Source organism: Sebastes fasciatus, chromosome 6 (assembly GCF_043250625.1).
Source record: "Sebastes fasciatus isolate fSebFas1 chromosome 6, fSebFas1.pri, whole genome shotgun sequence".
NCBI lineage: Eukaryota > Metazoa > Chordata > Actinopteri > Perciformes > Sebastidae > Sebastes > Sebastes fasciatus.
Genome location: NC_133800.1, coordinates 11,495,011 through 11,515,576, shown reverse-complemented (window position 1 = coordinate 11,515,576; position 20,566 = coordinate 11,495,011). Strand labels below are relative to the sequence as shown.

The window sequence follows — 20,566 nt, the reverse complement described above, 5'->3', positions numbered from 1 at the left end:
TACACAGCCCTAATATACAGTATTGATATGAAAGCTGCTTTAACAAAGACTACCACACACCGCACAGCCTCTTGAACATTTTGGTGTCCTCATCGTAACAGTCATTTAGTGTGAATAAGTTTGAACAATTTGTTGTGTGGACAATGCTCAAAAACTCGCAGAACTATTAAGTCATAATAATATTTCCAAGCTACCAAATATGTCATGCTGAATTATAGGGGACTGTGAATAAGTCCAAAAATCACAGAGTGGTTAATCACAGATCAGCCACTACAAAAACTAAGGCTGCTTTCACGAGGAAGGATGAATACTATCACAATAACACATAAATGTGAAATGCTGAAAAAAAAACTATGTTTTTGCATAATTTGTCAGAGTAATCAACTGACACAAAGGCAACAATTATTCATTGTGTGTTGAAGATAAAGAAAGCCAAGGCACAGCTCTTTTTTTTTCTGTGGCTACTGGCCAACACCTGGTTTGGTTTTACGTAAAAGAAGGAATCTGGAGCACAAAGCAATATGATTTCATAATTTGCTCGTATTCTTTTCAAAAAAGGATACCGTACATCCCGTCCTCAAACTCCAGAGCAGCCCGGCGAATGATCCTTTCCCGAACAATATCCGAGTCCTTCTTTGGTTTGGGCTTTTCTTCTTTGCTTTTCTGTACTGTGCGTTTCTGGGAACCACACAGGGATAATTCAATTCAGTTCAATTCAATTCAGTATGCTTTAATGGCATAAATGTAGCCCGGACAATTTATATATATATATGAGGAACAGAAGGACAGCATGTTGAGAGGCTATTTGTGGCTGAGTACAAGGACACAAATGGATAAGAGCTAGTATGTGTGTTTCTGAACAAGGCTGGCAATGTAACACCATGCTAAAATGAGTAACTCTACACGCTATCGTTATAGGATTAATCATTTAATGGAACATAAATTGCCTCTCACATAATGACACAATCCAGAAACTATAGAGAGAATGGCTATGTATGTATAGGCCTTGCTTTGTACCTCAATCCTTTTCTCGTAGCTTGCTCCCTGGACAATCCTGTGGACGTAGATGCTCGGTATGTGGATGTCCTCTTCGGCGAAGGTCCCAACATCCACCACCTCCTCCACCTACGCAGACACACAGAATGATGAGCTCCACTTTCACCTGTAAAATGTCTCACGACCATTGAGATTAAAAAAGTTCAGATAAGGAAGCCGCACGCACCGATGGAACTGCAGAAAAATAACCTCTGCCTACCCGGCTATGAAATTTAACGGATTAAACTGATAAAGACCAGAAGAGCTTTTGTCATTCTGTCATTTAAGACCATTCCATTTTAAGCAATAGAGCAGTCTTTTTTCCTTTGTTTGATATTAAACCCTAAATTGAGCTAAAAACAACAGTGAGGGTGACGCACAAGCCGTCCCTTTGCACTCCAAATATGATCTCACAGGGTTTGAAAATTGCTCCTGTATTTGTCTCTCACAGGGAAGACAGGGTAAATATTTGCGGGAGAAGGTGTTGCATTTATTCTTTTTAGCAACACCACAAAGTCCACAGAAAGTTGTCTGTGTACCCGAAGCCAGCTTGGCTGACTAAAAACAGAAGAGGATCATCTGACACACCAAGCCCAGGGAACATAGCTTGATCCTGGGATCAGAGGCGATGGAGAGTAGGGGGTTTGTGGCGGAGATTGTTTTGGCGTTGGGAGGATTTTGATCGAACCAAACACACGGGTCAAAAGAAACACACACTTTTTACTCCCCTATGCGGAAAACAATCTTCAGCTACATATCTAATTTTAGGTCTATTCCACAAGCTCCAGCCTCAAGACTCAAGGTTTACATATCAACTCAGCTTATAATTTGGATCTCAGTGGAACTTCTGCAAACATTGGCAATTACATTTAACATGGCGATATATTATAAGGCATGTGTCTCAAGATATCTGCTAAACAATATATTCCTGACTGTGAGACAGAAGTGCGCCACCTTTATGTATAGAAAGTGTCCAGCAGCAGAAGAAGAGTGTACATAAGGGGTTATTTCTGTCTGAATAACAAGGCACAGATGGAAATGGCTATTGATTTAAGCAGAGTTGGGTCAACATGACTGGGATAGAGATCGCAGAACGAACCTGCACCTGCGCCCTCCTCCTTAGGTAACATTAGGAAGTGCTATAAACTGAGCATACAGCCTCCACTAATACAGGTATTCAGAGATAGCATGTGTGGGCTCCTCTCAATCTTGCGGCCCATTTTAGCCGGCTCTGGCTCCTAGAGCTCATATGTCATGCTCACATTTGTTGTTATTAAAAACACAGCAGTCCCTGAGAATTAAAGTACGCACTGATTTATCGGTATCGGCTGTTTTTCGCCTCGTTGACTGCAATGTGTTGTGTTTTGTTGCATTCATGTTGTGCCGGCTAAATGTTGTGTTGTTAGCTGCGGATTTAATTACATTTAATTTATGTTTCACAAAATGTTTTTTGGTTGGGCTAGGTAGATATTGAAAAAATAAATCCCTCTCATTGAGTAGGTAGTATACAGGCTTAAGGGGCTTTTGGAGCAGTTATTTTCTTCATGTGAAAGAAGGTTATATTAAAGCTTGTTTCATAAATTTGTACGATTTAAAGCTTCAGTAGGCAGAATGTTTTTGGCATCACTGGGCAAAAATTCCATGATAACCTTTCAGCTTATTGTAATTCAAGTGTTCTGAGAGATAACCAGACTTCTGCACCTCCTCATGGCTCTGTTTTCAGGCTTTAGAAAATCTAGCCCGTGATGGGAGACTTTGGCCAATCACAGGTCATTTCAGAGAGAGCGTGCGTTTCTATTGAGCGCTCCTATTGGCTGTGCTCCAGCTGGCGGGCAGTACTTGGAATTTCAACGACAGATCTCAACATGGCTGCCGGGTCACAAACTTTCTCATTTTACAGCCAAACAGTACACTACAATATGTTTCCAAAAACATTTGAGGCGAGAAATAGGCATTACAGTAACAGAATATTGATTCAGATTTGATCAGCGCTGCCTAGTTTGACCATTTGATCGTAGTTCGCGAGTGATTGACAGCCGGCTCTCATAGACAGCAGCTGGACAGCAGGCTCCAGCTCGGCTCCGATTGGTTGTTTTCCTCCGGTCTGTGAAATCTTGCAGATGCCATTAGGAGCACCGGAGGACACAGAGGCACATGATTTTTTGTCTCATGCACTACTGATATATAAAAAAATAACTGTTTTTAAATCATATTTGCTCCAATTCTACCCACTGCAGCTTTAATTTGTGCTCATTCAAGATACGAATGAAGAGCTGAAAGACTTTAAGAGTGAAGACAGTTGTTATTTTTTGTACAATGAGGATGTCTTTGTTTCCCTGGCAGCAAAGGGGGACTAAATAACAACAAAATAAACAACAGCAAAACATCGATATCGGTATAGGCTATCGGCCAAATTCTTATTTTAAACATCGGTATCAGATTCGGTGCTTGCCTAATTTTAAGTCAACATAAGAATCAAACTCAGCTGGGAAGGGATAGTGGGCATTTTTGTACAGAGGACTGATTCTCCTTTATCAAATAGATGAGACTCCAAGAGGGTGGAGGTGCAATTTTCTTTCTTCCTGAAGTTTCTTCAAGGAGGGAAACTTGAAATGACACAAACTCAAATGGAAAAAAAGAAGAAAGTTATCATCGCATCTTTGGGGACCAAAAGGGGACTTAACCATGACAACATAATTCTCGCCCTCGCTTTTACGTTTCTGTGCTTCACTCCTGTGCGGCTCAGAGTGTAACCTACATATTCCATTTACATGAGGGGCAAGCAGCCGTACAGAGCAAATTGAATTGAATCTCTCCTTATCTCCACTTCCTCCCTCAGCCCTCAGCACTGACTGAGAGGAGTCAATGGCTGAGAGTGGATCCCATCTTAGCGTTGTCATGGATACGCAGGCTTTGGTCTGTGGTGAGCTAGGGCCACTCGGGGCTGGGGAGTGATTTTTAGACTCTTTTTTTCTGGTTCCCTTGGTCGGGTTATGGTAAATGTCTGACGTTCCACAGTGAAAACGAGGCCATGCGAGATGAGATTGGTAGCGCGAGAGAGAATTGATACAGCGGTCCCACACATCCGCCCACATCTTTCTCTGGGGGCTCGATCTGTCTTTTGTGAGAAGGATGATTTCCATAGACATCTTCATCAAGCAAGACTGAGCTCATCACATTAGAAAACAGCTACAGTATTAAAACAGGGAAGACTGGGGGGGGCAAGGGAATAACTACAGATATTTGGCGGCATTCATTTCAAGACGTCGGATGAATTCATTTAATTAACAGTATCAATCCCTAATTTTGTCTCCTCAAATCAAAAAGTGTCAAATAGTGTGTCCCTCAAAAAACAACGGCAACAAAAAAAAGAAATCCCACCTCAGAGAGAAGGGTTTCTCCATGTCCGTTTTCTTGGTCTCTCTCAAACACATGCAAACAAAATCATGTATTCAGCTTGATTTTCAATTAGCCCTCCAAAGCTAAGTCGCAGCACAATAACAGGCTCATACAATTTAAATGTGCTGTGTACATAAAAAAGCCTCCTGCTCCTTTCATCTGGGTGATGTGTCCCGCCTGCGCCGGCGCTCGGATGCAGTTCAGACAGGAGGTTCAACGGACGGGGACGGATAAAGCATTAAAATAAAATAATAAAAACACACACAAGTGTAACACACTCGCAAATGAGCAGGTGTGTGGAGCGAGCAAACAGGCACACGCACAGACGCACGCATTGATATTCCTGTATCCGTGGAACGTTTCTCACATCAATGAAAGCAGAGCCAGGCATGAAGTGAGCTGGCAGGAGGATAGAGGGAATCAAAGTGCCCTCTGGGGACACAACAAGCCTTTTTTTTCGAGGGTTTGTGCTTTTTTAGACTGTGTGCTTTGTCAAATCTTGTTAATCTCAAACTGATTGGATCGCAATGCTACCGGATTCCTCGAATAAACCACCAGCAGCATACAGTGTTTCCTCTACGGTTATTAAACAATGCTGGAAATGTGCCGTGCTGATGACTGATGTTTGCCCGACCAAAATAAAAACAAAAAGTGCCACGTTTATAGTATGACCACATTTTCAAGTACATGGAACTAAAAAACAATTATGATCAGTAAATAAAAAACACCAGTATGCTTTCAGACAGGAATACAGATGCAGCCAGACAACCTTTCAGTACCAAACACACTCGATGCTCTGAGCTAGGGATGCACGATATATATCGGGCCTGATAAATGATCTGCCGATAATGGGAAATTTAGATTATTATGAGTTAAATTTAAAGCCGATAGATTATAGGTTGATAATACAAAGTTAAATTGCTTTCATTGACTTAACAATCGCAGCGTCTTCACATCCGATACACTAGGTGGCAGTATGCACTGTTAAAGTTGATTGGTGACCCGCCAATAAACACAGAAACGAAGAAGAAGAACAATCGCAGCATGAAAAAACATCATGTCACCGGTGTGGACGTTTTTTCATAGTTTCAGAGGAAGACACCACAATTGACATTTGCAATACAAGGTTTTTGATGCACTTTACTAGAAAAAATTATTTTACATTTGAAGAGTCAGAACCGTTCTTTGTTTTTGTGTGTAAACAATAGTGATAGATTTGGTTAGGTCAGCGCTATGGAATATTAAATCATCCATCTTTGCTCACTACAGTTTACCATTTCTTACCCTCAGGTGTGCATATATATATATATATATATATATACGGGTTATGAACTTCTTTTCAGGATCATGTGTTTGTGTCTTCAGATTAATATGCACATTATAACTCTGACAGTTCAAACAAAGTGATAGTAAGCTAACAGCTTCTAGACGCTATCATGTTGATTACATCCTTGATTAACATTGTTAATTTCACACTTTTAAGAGCATTTCCAGATGTGTAAATTTGTCTTAACGACGAGAATTTGGCTTTTGGAGTTGCCAAAAACATTAACATTTTTTCCTCTGATGATCACTGATACCCAAAGCGCATTTAATTAAAATGAGGTCATTCATCATCAGTATCTTGGGTATAAACACTCCAGTGCGCCTGTTGACAAGTTTACCGAGCACATTATTGCTCCCTGGAGAACGGACCTTTTCCTTATTGGACACATAATAAGCTTGTCCAACTTTTGTCCAAGTGGAAATTGAGCCTGATTGGTGGTGGTAAAGGTGAGGTCTGGGATTATGAATGTTTACATTAAATTTGATGTCAATCTGGAGAGTAGTTGTTTGGCTATTTTTTTAAATTTTGATCAAAGTGTTGGGAGGACTGACATCACCACTCTTAGGCTCTATAGTGGGGCAAAAACCTAACTCGGATTGAGTTAAAACATTTATGGAACTTTATTTATCTGACAAAAATGAGTATGTAATCGTCAATTTCAAGTTTAAATCAGATCAATATAACACCTTGACAAACGGAGATATCACAGACGGTAAAAGCTTCACTAGCTAGTATCTTACACTTTAATTGCAAAGCCACCTGAGCTCATAATCCATCACAGTTGTGTTTTGTTTGTGCACGCGTACTGAGACGCGACAGTCAAGAGAAAGAGATGGTGTGGCTACGGGCGACGGAGCATGAGGATGACAGCGACACCACACTCTCATTACCCTGTGTATTTATAGCCTCTCCATCTTCCTCCCAGTGTGCGTACGTGTGCGTTTGTGTATGTGGGCAGTTGGCCATGCTCTGCTGCCACTTTCGGGGCTCAGCTCCGGCTCTATCCTCTAACCCAGAATACTGACAACATGAGCAATCTGTTTCCTCTCAGTGGAAAAACTTGCCTCGCCTATGACAGACTTCATGGTATCCAGAAAATGGGAGACAGCCAGCCAATGGCAACGTTACAGGAACTAAAAATACATTTTTCGAACGACACATACTGCACACCAAAGGACAATGTATCACTCCTCTGCCAGCTCAAATGGTAATGTTTACATTTCAAAGAACACATAAGCCCCCGTGCAATGTGCTTCAGATTCAGATGATAGGCAGTCATCAGGGAACTTTGAACTTCTAGTCAGTGCGTGTAACATGCAAATGTGCCATTTCAAACGTTCAGTTTGTGCATATGTTCAGCGAATCTGTCTTCCCCTTCAACTGGCTCCCATCATCTTTTTTTTTTTATCCATTCTCTCTTTCCCCTTTTTCTTCCTCTCTGTTCAATCACTCCTACAGCGATTTACAGTACAGCCAACTATTAAACCTTAGCCCTTCAGGGCTAACCAGCTTCACCAGCTTTAGTATCAATCAGTAAATGTCAACACTTCAAGTCCACGCCGAACCGGACTTATTCTTGCCATCATCAAAATGCTCAGTGTGTCCTCTTACGTTCAGGATGAAGTATTAGAAATTGGAGCAATGCTTTAGGAAACATTTTTTTTGGCAAGGCAGATGGGCAAATACTGCCAGCAGTATCCCTAAAAAGGTAAGCTGTAAGACACACAAGTCATAAAATATTAATCAGCTTTTCTGCTCAACATGAGACTGTATCTTCACATGTTTGAATTAATGCAGGAGAGGCCTGACCTGAGCAGCTGCTTTTAGCAAAGACTAAATTCAGTCGACTACTTAAATCAGAAGCCGGTATGAATTTTGTGTTTATTTATGTGTACAAATTTATGCACCAGTGCCAAAAAAGAAATGGACAGACAACCTAAATGTCTTTCTGGGGAATTGACACATGAATGTAGACTATTATTTGGTCTTGTAACTCTGCTATAATTATCAAGTCTTATTCCTTGGCTCACTACATACGATATTAATTCATGAGCACACGTCGAGTCATATGTACTACTTCCAAGGCTACTACAAATGAATTGCATTGACCTCGATCACTATCAAGGTCGCTAATTCATGGATTGATGTGTGGTCTCACATTTCAAGATAGTGTCGGCTCTGGATATGGAAGTACAAAGTCAATTCTAGCAGTGTCATTGGGAAGCATTTTCTTCCCTTACATACAAATGAGTATACACACACTGTTGGGGGGGGGGGAAGGATGTCAAAGGCTTTTATACCCATCTGTCCATTGTTATTACAGCAATTTGCTGTAGTTGTAGCCTGGCCAGCACTGCAATTACCACCATTTGCTCTGTGAAGCAAATAAGGAAATGCCTCAGAAGTCTGATTTATTACTTCAGTAAACATTGTAAACATGAGTTTATGGTCTCAATCGCTAGTTTCAAGTCTTCTTCAATACAGCATGATGTTCATTTAGTTAAATTATGGTCCCATTTAGAGTCAAATAGACCATAAAACAGGGGATGCTTTAGGGCGTGACCTTGTGATTGACCGGTTGCTACCATTGGCATTGTCCAGTCTGGATGTTGTCCGTGTTTCCGCCTTACAACTTGAACCCTTTCACAGTGTGTTTTCAGTTCATGAAAGTTATTTATAACCTTTTTGGTCGCCTAAAATGTGTTATTGAGCATTTGGTTGTACTTAGCTCCACCCGCTTGTGTCACTTCTGATTGCAAACCACCGAGATGGTGACGGCCAAAATGCCAAACTCGCGGCTTCAAAACTGCCCTCAACACACCAATGGGTGACATCACAGTGACCGCTTCAACGTCTATGATTCAAAGCCATAAATCCTATTAAATTAAAGCTATATGGATCACTTTTGCAAACACTGTGGTGGTGATCCAAAGAATGGCTCAAAACATACCATCAACACCCTTCCCCACAACTTGTGTGAAATGCAGACAGAAATGATGACATTCATTGCACATCTTTAGGCAAGCGAAAGCTAATTCATGAACCTCTTTAGGCAGGAAATGATGGGGAAAATGAGTGGATTCGTAATTATTTGCCGGCAGTATCTTGAGTAATGGAATTAGTCAAGAGCACAAGTCAAGAACAAGGCAAGAGGCTCAACAAGGCGTGGTAAGTGCTGTGAAATAGCATGAAAACTGTTGGCTGTGATAAATAATTAAAATACCAGCAGGGAGCAAACAAAGCATTACGTACTACGATAATAACAACAATCATTCCAAGGACAAACACTGAAGTAAATAAGAAAACATAAAACATTACCTACACATAGTTGAAGTTCCCAATTCATCACTGGAACTGAGATTTCCTGTTTTCTGCAAAGGTTTTTTATTTCAACACAAATGTACAGTGGGAGGCTAAAGCTGAAACCCCCGGGGGGGATGGAGGTCATTTAAATCCAATTAGACCTCTAGCTTGGTTAAAAGAACAAAACATACTGACAAATACATTCATCCAATTCATGCATGACTGGTTGGTTGTTCGTGCACACCGACACCCACGCCGCTGTATTGCATTGCCACAGTAACAGAACACAGTTGAGCCATTTACTGTGACTGATGGTCGAACAACAGCAGAAACCACTGCTTTGATTCAGTCTCTGGTGTATTGTATCCCACAATGCAATGGGGGCCTTTCACTGTAACTGCGATAAGGGAATAACTGGACCGGCTGGATAACGGCGGAACATTCAACAATTGAATAGGGTTTGGTTGCCTAGTAACCATGACAGGAGCTGGTGATGATCTGGTAATTTTTCAAAGTGCTTTTGTGTTATCTCGTTTTCTGACACCTTTCATGTCTCTTGTAGTTTAGATTCAGTGAAAAAAAATAGTAGATGTATGTATCAGGATTCGGACGTGGACTACAATGATGCACCATGAGGTCACTAACCTGAGGGAATGAAGCTGTAACGGTGGGTATCGGGTATCTAATCTATTAATAATGGTATCTGTATAAGAAAACTCATTATGATGTAATAGATGTCTTCTTCTTCTTCTTCTTCCCAGAATTTCCCATTAATGTCGTACAGAAGTGGAGTCACTAGGTCACTTATCTACACGTCTGTTAGCCCCCTACGGGCTTTAATGCATTACACACACAGTCACTGAGCCTCAGGGGAAGGAGTTGCTCAGAATTAAAATTAAAAAGGAAACTTTAACGGCTGACAGTTAAGAATACAAAGTATGTAAATATGTCAATTTAAAATGACATTCAAAGAACAAAGCCACAATATTGCAGCACATATATTAAAGCTAAAGTTGGTCACTTTGAGCAAATATGATAAAAGAAAAGGTTATGTTTTATCAAATTCACTAGATCCTGACAGTAGTGCGTGAGACAGGTAAGCGGTAAACTGCATGTTCCTCTGTATCCTCCTGTCCTGGCATTAGCAAGATTTCACAGACCGAAGGAAAACAACCAATCAGAGCCGAGGAGTCTCTAGAGAAGCTCGCGAAGCAACTGAACTCTGATCAAACTGTCAAACTAGGCAGCGCTGATCAATTATTGATTAATATTCTGTTACTGTAATGCCTATTTCTCACCTCAAATGTTTTCAGAAACATATTTTACTGTACAGTTTAGCTGTAAAATGAGAAAGTGTGCTCCGGCTGGTTTTTCTCTCGAGTGTTTTGAACATGGCAGCTGAGTCACAAACTCTCATTTTACAGCTGCCTAGTTTGACCGTTTGATCAGAGTTCGCTTGGCTCCAACTCAGCTGTGTTTGGTTGTTTAGATCCGTGCGCAGTAGAAACATGCAAATGCCATTAGGAGCACAAGGGGGAGGCAGAGGAAGATCATTTTCACAGATTATCTGTCTCATGCACTACTGTCAGGAGGATATAGTGACAGTTTTATAAAGAAAAATAGCTTTTCATCATATTTGCTCAAAGTGAACGACCGCAGCTTTAAGTGTAAGTGAAGAACTTGTAAAACATGTAGGCTGTCATCTCATTCTGCAAGTTAAGAAGTCAAGCACGGGTAATTCAAACAACCATTAGAGAGGAGTGGGTTGGCTAAACAAAATTTTATTCAAGAGGCTAATTGGGCCCGATGTGTTTGCCATGTGTCAAGAGGAAGCTCATCACTATTTATCACTTTGACACAATTCAATGTGGTGATATTCTACAAGCAGAAAGCACACTGATAAGGAGATTTTGCTTTCCTTGACTCTGATTAGTAGGATTGGGGGAAAAAAAAATCTAATAGTATCGCAATATTTTGTGGGGCAATATTGTATCGATACACGGACATCAAGTATCGATCTTTCATTATATAAACTATTAATACTTCAAATACACGGTAGACTCTAATACAAACAGTTCAGTTGCAACATTTATGTTTTATGACAGTGTTGGTCAGTCTGCTTGACTAGCAATCCCATTTTGCTACAATAAAAAAGTATTGAAGTGAGATGAAAACGGTATCTTATTAGATAAAACAGAAGTTGACAAAGTGCATAATTTGCAGTTGAAAAAAGGGAATATATATGTCATATCGCAATAATCGCAAAAATGTTTAAAATCGCAATAAGATCGTAGGTAACTAAGTATCGTGAAAATATCGTATCGTGGGGCCTCTGGTGATTCCCACCCTTACTGATAAGGGGAATTCATTTCACATCTGATGAAGTATTTTGAAGACAAAACTTAAATCTAATCTGGATTGAATCTAATAAATCAAGCGAGCGGTTCTAGTCTTGTTATATCTGCTGAGTTGCTGCCCTTTGACTGAAACCGAGAAGTACATAATCTTTATTTTACCCAATTTTCCCTAGTCCAGTCGGTCTCCCGCCACGATGTCCTGACATTTTTTTGCCCTTTGATAACAATGAATTGCTTCGCCCCTGAACAGCTTGGGCCTACCTGGCTGTGTACAGAGAAAGAAATCTGGTAAAACAGCATGACAAGCAGCTCACTGTGCAACATGATCGTCGGGGAGCTTGCCGCAGACTGGCCTGAGCTGCCAAGCTGAGCTTCAAGTTAAATGATTAGCTTAAAAAAAAACACCTGACCCTGTCTGTTGGTTCCTTTCCCCGGCCTTAACCAGCGCACCAAGACAGCAGGGTCAATATTGACCGCGTATCAGCGGATTTATGACTGAGCATGCTCTGAATCCTGAAGATAAATTTAGTTTCACAGAGAAGGTAATTGCTTCAGTATCAGAGATAAAAGGTTTTTAATGGATGTTGTAATACAGGCCTATCATTTTATTGTCACCGATAATAAGCCCGTCATAGATAATGTACATATGTTACCTGCACAGCCATAAAAAAAAAGAAAAGGGCACCATAAAAAATGGCGGATGCAATCTGACAAATCACCTGATAGGATGATAAGAGAAAGTGTTCAGGGAGCTATAATGGGATTCCAAGTACTTAAGCAAATACACATTTGAAATACCATTTAATTTTAAATTTGATACTTATTGTATGTATTTCACGTGAGCATACATGTTTATTAGGGCTGTCAAAGTTAACGCAATAATAACACGTTAACGCAAATTCGTTTTAACGCCGCTAATTTCTTTAACACATTAACGCAGCTTGTGATTTTTTTGGGTTGTAGCGGAAAAGTTTTAAAGCTAGAGTGAAGAAACTAGAAAACCTAAGGAATCCATTGGTACCAACCATTTCATACTAGCTGAAGGAGGTTAAAGGAGGTCCAAACTCACACTCAATTTTGGAGAGGAAAACCTGGCATGGCCATTTTCAAAGGGGTCCCTTGACCTCTGACCTCAAGATATGTGACTGAAAATGGGTTCCATGGGTACCCACGAGTCTCCCCTTTACAGACATGCCCACTTTATGATAATCACATGCAGTTTGGGGCAAGTCATAGTCAAGTCAGCACACTGACACACTGACAGCTGTTGTTGCCTGTTGGGCTGCAGTTTGCCATGTTATGATTTGAGCATATGTTTTATGCTAAATGCAGTACCTGTGAGGGTTTCTGGACAATATCTGTCATTGCTTTGTGTTAATTTATTTCCAGTAATACACACATATATATATATATATATATATATATATATATACACATATACATTTGCTTAAAGCAAGCATATTTGCCAACTCTCATATTGATAAGAGTATTAAATAATTGACAAATTTCACTTTAAGGTACATTTGGAACAGATAAAAAATGTGCGATTAATTTCTAATTAACTGCGATAAACCATGGACAATCATATGATTAATCACAATTAAATAGTTTAATCGATCGACAGCCCTAATGTTTATTTATTATTTTATACTAGGAATTTGAAGGGTATCCGTATCAAATGTAGAAGAGGCCTCACTTTTTAGTTTTTGCCTTTATATTTTCAAAAAGAAAGTAAAAACAAATTAATAACCACAGATTAAAAGGAAGACTGTTTTGAAATCCTGTTCGATATCATTTGTCAGACTGTGGCACAATTTATAATGAATGCTCCAGCGGATAGGAGCATTTGGGTGATCCGTGGACGACAAGAGTCTGAAAGGACTATTTGTTATTAGAACATGACATGAAAAAAAAAGGAGTGAAATGCAACATCTTCAAAGGCTAGGCTGAAACTGACAGTTGTTTGACACAGTGCTGGCAAGGGACATCAAATTACATTTTAAATGGATTCATTTGAGTTTGGATGCAAATGCAGAGCTTTACTTTCCCAAAATAAGACGATCTGTGTCAGGGTTTTAGGGTGAGGTTAATTAATTGAGACATTAATTCTTTTCATAAAGAGGCGAGATTTATTTAGGCAACACACCTATGTCTAGTACTCCATTAAAAGGCTGCATATACCAGAGTCCTTGTTTGAGAAATTAAGCCAAGCAATTATTTCTGAATACATGAGAGTTTTGCAGAAGCCGTTTGTGTGCATAACTTCTCTCAGTCCTGAAAGCCTGCGATATTGTGGGATCTAAATCTCGCTTTCAACTTGTCAGGTCATTCCCTCCCTCGCTCTCGCTTTCCTTCCTATCATTCCTGCCACTGTATGCAAGTAGAAATGTCACAAAAACAATCTTAGAAATGCACCTGGGAAATGAAAAAAAACACACTTCTGTTACTCAATCCAAATGCAGCCTGGTTCTCTAAACCCATTAAACAATTGTTTCATCCTCTCCACTCACCAAAAAAATACCCTGAGCAGACAATTCTGGGTGCACAAAAGGTTGAAGCAGACAGTTCAATATTAAATCCAACCAATTATGCTTGCATCTCATAAAAGCAAGCTCTCCAAGCAAAGCTGCATTATCATTCATGCCACTGCCTTCTACATCACACAACTCCAGCAGACGTCACACCAGACACATTTGTTGGTGGCGCCGCTGCTGTCAGAGTCTCATTATCCCTTCAGAAGAAAATTTGTCAATTTCTATTTAACCATAGCACCGATCCATCATTGGCATCGTGGGCCACACGTGCACTGGGTTAGGCGTGATGCCAAATAGTGCAGAATACGGTCTTAAAACTGCTAATTAAATACCTGCGCTGTTTACCACTATAAACCAAATGTTAGTGATCAATCGACTGTAAAGCCTCTATAGTGAGAAAACGATTTCTCCCCCATTTGGTTCCCAGACATTTCTAATCAACAGAAGACTAAATCTCAGGTCCAGCAACCGTGGCATAATTGAAAATGTGCTTTGTTGCACATAGTTAGATTTACGAGAGACCCTACGTTGTCGATTTATTTTCAGAAAGCGCTTGTGTTTTATGGTTTTCGCACACACAGTTTTTCCTCCCTGCTGCTCTCTTAATCAAACGGCGTCTATATGGGAGGTGTGAAGCTGGAGGGGTGGAGAGAGAGAGACACATATACACACACAGACACAGAGAGGGAAAAAGATGAGTGATCACATTTCTAGACGATCAAATGCTAGACAGGTGGGTTACCAGACAGATAGAATGACACTAGGTTTGACACAGACATCCCAGAGATAGAAGGACATCCTCACTTCATTCATGGCCATACAGATTGCGGTTAAGATCTTCTAATCTTTTAACAATATCTGAGGTTTAAGAGTCGGATGAATACAAACTATTTCCAATTCGAGGTCATATTTTCAGCCCACGAGCATGAAACACCTGGCCTTACACCTGTAAGATGCCCATCTCACATTTCTGCTTCTGACCTTAAGTGTGGAGGGAAAAAAAGGATTTACCCTTTGTCATTTGAGGGTGGTTAGATAGCATCTATTTGATGATTCTGTTGCTCTGCTGCTACAGGGTGTATGAGAGACTGCTGACTTTGTGTGGTTGAGTTCAAACGTCTGTTTTATTTACCCTATTCCCTTCGTGGTCCACAGTTGAACACAATACAAATGTTGCAGGTTATTTGTAGAAGTAGGTGGTGGGGCGATTTTAGTTGGTTGAAAAACAAATTCACACATTCACAGCTCATAACAGATCAGATCCAGGCGGCGCTGGAGTTTAAGAATGCCTTTAATTTAGGATGTTTATATCATAATATATGGAGTATGTGGAGATGTGTTTCCAAGTTCAGTTGTTTATTTTGACATTATTTCGCCTACATTTAGAGGGCCTATTTCAGCTGTGAGGGCCAGAATAACTAAATGAATGCATGAAATCCATTAAAAGGGAAAGCTGACGTCTAGATTCTGAGATGGTGACTTCACTGATAGATATGTGTCAGTAGCCAGACATCAGGTTTACAAGCAAATCAATGTGTTGTTGGAAATGCATACCTCAACTATGGTGGTTTTGGCTGCCTTGCACATAGGTAGGTTGAAGTTCCTGGCTGTTTTCCTGACAAAGAGAAGAGCAAGAAAGAGGTGATGTGAAAACAATTGAGAAATAATAATAATATTTCAACCAAAAGCAGAGATAAGCACACCCGTTATCTAATATCCAGTATAGCAGGTTAGTTTACTGGAAGAGACTGTCCTCTTGTGGAGAAAGACTTTACTACATCTACTAATTCCTATCATTCCCATACACCAGGTTGGTGCAAATGACCTTACTAATGCTAGATGGAGGGTCAATACTCATTTTAGACTGTGCTAAGGACATTCACGAACAGGTCTAATTAGTGATTTATTATTTTGTATGTATACTGTTTAACTGGAGCTAAATGTGTAATGATCAGTGATGATCCTAACCCTATCCTGAAATGAGTGTGCTGTCTGAATAATTCAAGAAATAGAAGCAGGTGTCAATACTAAATGTTCAAAACTTAGAACAAACAAAAGAAAAACCATGTAGCTAATACGGACTGAAAGTGCACCGATTAGAATCAGCCCATCCCTAAAAGATCTTATCAAAAGTAAAGACAAGTAAGGACATCTAACCTTTCCTTAAACTGTTTCACTTTCACCACATGACATCGGCAGCACGTACAGATGTTGTGCCAACACAAGCGAGGTGATTAAGACTCCAATGTGCTTTGAGGCAAGGAAGAAGCTGATAAATACTGGTATTGCCACAATACAACAGGCCCGTGCTACTGATGTGCGACCAGTAGATATTCCTGTTTAATGCAACATGATCCAAACTTCTTGCATTTTCCATTTCATCAGTTACCTGAAAATAATGTTTCCAGCCTTGTCAGCTTTCCAGGCCTTGACCAGAGCAAAGTCTCCAGTGATGGCCTTTTCCATGATGTAGTGCCTGCCGTTGAACTCCCGCACCTGTACAATGACAACACAATTCAAGGCGCGAGTGGCACCGGGTGATGCAGTTGAGGACGAACAAGGTGACCTTGTTTACAGCATTTTTCAGCCTTTCACCCAGATACTTGAGTCCAGACCTAGATTAGTCATTATTGTTTTGTTTTTTTTCACACAAGAAAAATCAATAACACGACAAACTTTCACGGCGACGCATTACGCCATCTGTGAAAAGCATCATTTTTGTAAACATGAACTTTAGATGTTATTTCTCGTTATTTAAATGCGGTATCGTTGCGCCTGCTACAACACTAGAATTAAACCAGACAAACTAGTTACAATTTTATTTTGAACAATGAACAATGCAGGCTTTTCCCAGACAGGAGTTTTGCCCTGCTCTAAATGCAGACATTCACAATACTAATGTGTGTTTTTGTAATGTAAAGCCTATAACTGATGATTTTTTAAAGAAAAAAAAAGTCAAAATTCTCTGATTCCAACTTTTTAAATGTGAATATTTTCTGGTTTCTTTACTCCTCTATGACAGTAAACTGAATATCTTTGAGTTGTGGACAAAACAAGACATTTGAGAACGTCATCTTGGGCTTTGGGAAAAACTGATTGACGTTTTTTACCATTTCATAGACCAAAAAGCTAATTGATTAATCAAGAAAATAATCGTCAGATTAATCTACAATAAAAAATAACTGTTGGTTACAGCCCTAGCCTTTATGCATCTTCCACTGTATGAGTTTCACTTCTGGCGAGAACTACAATGCACCACACTCGAAATAACGGTGGGGCCATTATGAGGTGGATTCAAGGGACACTTTTATGTACCGCACCCAAGTTTGACTGCAACCAAACAAAGTGGTCATGGGTCTGGAAAAAATATCTGCAGTCATCTCAAGCTAAACAAAGTTTGCGTTAACTTAATGATGGACTTAATGGCACAACACTCTCACCTCTCTCTTCTCACTGGCGATGGCAATGCTGCCATCTTTGTTGTACTTAATAGGAGAGCCTCCCTCTTGGATCAGAGTGCCATAGCCGGTGGCTGTGAAGAAGGCTGGAACCCCGGCACCCCCAGCCCTGATTCTCTCGGCAAGAGTTCCCTGAGAAAAGGGTGTCAGATTAAAAGATGATACAATATGTAAGTGTCCATTGCATGCCTTTTACTATTGTCCAGTGTGTAATATATACGGTAAGAAGTCTGATCATTTGGATGAATTTAACATGTCAAGACTTCTTGATTGAGTGAATTTGGTTTGTGAATGAGTGTTTTCTATCATCATTTTTTTTTACTTGTGGGAAATTCATGTATAAACCTCTCCATATGTTTTCTGACCAACCTGTGGCGTCAGTTCCACTTCCAACTCTCCCGTCAGATACTGTCGCTCAAACTCTGCATTCTCTCCGACGTATGAAGAGATCATCCTCTTGATCTGCTTAGTCTTTAGCAGCAGGCCCAGGCCAAAGTTATCCACTCTGAAGCAAACATACACATAGTATCATAAACCGTTAATTAGGTATACTGAACAAATATCAAGACAGAAATGTGTGGTGGCTTTATACTCAAAACCCATGCTTCACAAATAAAAACAAACTAAACAAAATGAGGAATACAATCACTGTCAGCCTTGTTTATACACAGAGTAATAATGCAGTAGTTCAACATCTGAGTCTATATTGTGTAGGTTCCTTCTTGTCAGTCATCATCTCCATGCAAAAGCTTGATCAGTTTTACAAAGAAGAATGGGGACAAATCATAGTGTTTAGATGTGTAAAGCTGAGATGTAGACTCAAGGCTGCTACAGGCGCCTCTACTACAAACTGTTGTGCAGGGTGCAAATACATATTCAATCAATTATTTTGTGCTTCATAATTAATTTAGGTGACTTGCAGAGATTTGTTGTCAATTTCACATTGAAGGTCTTTTTCTGTTGATCTGTGTTAAAAAAAATCCTAATTAAGTCCACTGTTATTCAATGCAGTTCCCCCAATTTTATTAAAATCGCAATATGGCGACTGCAATTTTCAAATCAAAGGAGGTGGAATATTTGTTATAGGTGAAATTTGTGTGATTTCAAATTAAATATTGTCGCACTGCAGAAATGTCCTGGCCTACACATCATATTCTACAGACTAAAGAAAACATCTTTGGTACACATCCCCACAAAAAAAAGAAAAATCACACCATAATTATTTAATATGTTTTTCAATGAAAATGAGAATAATGTTGTAAAAATTATCATTCCCTCTGATGTCGCAATTGCAATATCAGTCAAAATAATCGCAATTAAATATTTTTTTCAAAATTGTTCAGTCCTATTTCCCTCCACTGCTTAAGTCTCATTTGTGCCTACTCTTTGACTCGGAATGACTTTATACAGCTTGTACCATATCTCACATTACCATAAATCCCTAGAGAGGTTATTCAAGGTTGTAACTGGGCCAGACCAAGTGCATTGAGTAACTGGTGAGACATTTGTGAGCATTGTTTATTGTCTGGGAAAACGGCACACTATAATTATTATTATTTGTTATCACTACAAGGTGTCATTAGAAGGGTGACGGCACTTTAATGAACCTGTGGAGCACAAGTTGGTCTCAAGTCTTTGATTTGACAACAAGAAAAACTCTACACATAGTACTGTGACTACTTCTTTCTAACTTTCTGTTACCAAAGAAAGTTATTGTGTTACTAGGGCTGTTGGAATACTCATGAAATGGGATGACTGACTTTATGTGGCTGGTCAGTCATTAACCTATAAAAGGCACAGTCTTCATAAAACTTTATAAAACTATATAAAGCGGTTTTAAACAGGGTATTGTCTTGAGAGACAAGATAAAAAGGAAAATCCTATCAAACACCTTATCATTATTATATTTCCCACCCTGTCTTATTACAGGCAATATTCCTCTGAGAACCATATGCAATCAAATCAAATCTCAACGACCAATGTAATAAAACTTAGAAAAAAGTTGACTGTATGTTAATGTAAAAACTAGGGGTGTAACGATCCGTGGCTCGATATGTCGATTCAATAATCAACGATCCAATATCATTGATGCAAAGTGACAACATCGATGCATATCGTTATCATTAAGATACGCCTTTATTTTGAAATTCTTAATTGATTAAAAAAGCATTTGCACTGAAACATGAGAAAAGCGGCCCTTTATAGTGAACAACAGGGGGTCTAATTTTATTCTTTTTATTAAAAAGAATAGAGTTATCATTTAAATTGAATTTTTCCATTTAAATGTCTGGAAGAGCTCAGTAATAAAATTGTAAAATCATAATTTAGTTGCTTTTTGTGAGTTAACATAAATGTAACCGATTGTGTTAAATATATGAAATATGATATTGTCTCATATAGATCGCAGGCCCCTGAATTGAAATGGATCAAAATTGTATCACGGCAGACTCTGTGATATTAGTAAATATCGTATTGTGATGAAACAGTATGATTTACACCCCTAGTAAAAATATGTATCCAAAAATAGTTTCCCTCTATCGCTGTCTCTGCTGTTACTAATCAGAGCCAAGACAAAAGCCGAGCTTTGTCAGAGAGTGGGTTCTCCTTCTTTTCTATACCCCTGGAAGCTGAAAATCAGGAACTGCTGCTTTGTCCTCAGCTCTAATCTCAGATCAGCTGACAAGATATCTAGGCCATGTGCGCTCAGAATACCAAAAACAGATGACTGTGAAACGCACCCTGTCACACACACCACTCGTGTTATATAACATCATAGGTTGTCTATGTAAAAGGGTTTTGCAGGTTTGACTAATGCTGACATTTCGTGATCTTGTGTATGGAGCCAGTGTATGTGGGTGGACTCTCAGATCAGGGGCACACAATATAGAATCAAGCTAAATGCTCACTGATCAGAGCAGCTTCCCGCATTGAACGTAATTTCTGCCTTTTATAGGGAATCTACGCTGTTTGTGTAACATGACTGAAGCAGCTGATTAAAGAATGAATATAAAGCTGCAGGGGGGTGCAGTTATGTCACAGCTCAATAACCGCTTCTTGTGTACAGCTGAATCCCTCTCATCTCGTATTACACTGCATAAAAAGCCCACTGCGTCAGTGTCCTACCAAGTTTTCCCATACGGCTACAAATTTCAA

The 20,566-nt window shown here is 39.6% G+C and overlaps 1 protein-coding gene across 1 annotated transcript in view; it reads right to left on the bottom strand.

Annotated features, from left to right (window-relative positions):
• The window catches only part of oxct1a (3-oxoacid CoA transferase 1a), a 56,625-nt gene that overhangs the window by 27,693 nt on the left and 8,366 nt on the right, over nucleotides 1-20,566 (bottom strand). The window contains exons 4-9 of the mRNA XM_074637645.1: nucleotides 17,783-17,918; nucleotides 17,396-17,545; nucleotides 16,345-16,451; nucleotides 15,510-15,570; nucleotides 1,018-1,125; nucleotides 564-678 (exon numbers count right to left, since the gene is read on the bottom strand). Coding sequence (XP_074493746.1) covers nucleotides 564-678; nucleotides 1,018-1,125; nucleotides 15,510-15,570; nucleotides 16,345-16,451; nucleotides 17,396-17,545; nucleotides 17,783-17,918 — 677 coding nt within the window. The remainder of the gene's footprint in view (nucleotides 1-563; nucleotides 679-1,017; nucleotides 1,126-15,509; nucleotides 15,571-16,344; nucleotides 16,452-17,395; nucleotides 17,546-17,782; nucleotides 17,919-20,566) is intronic.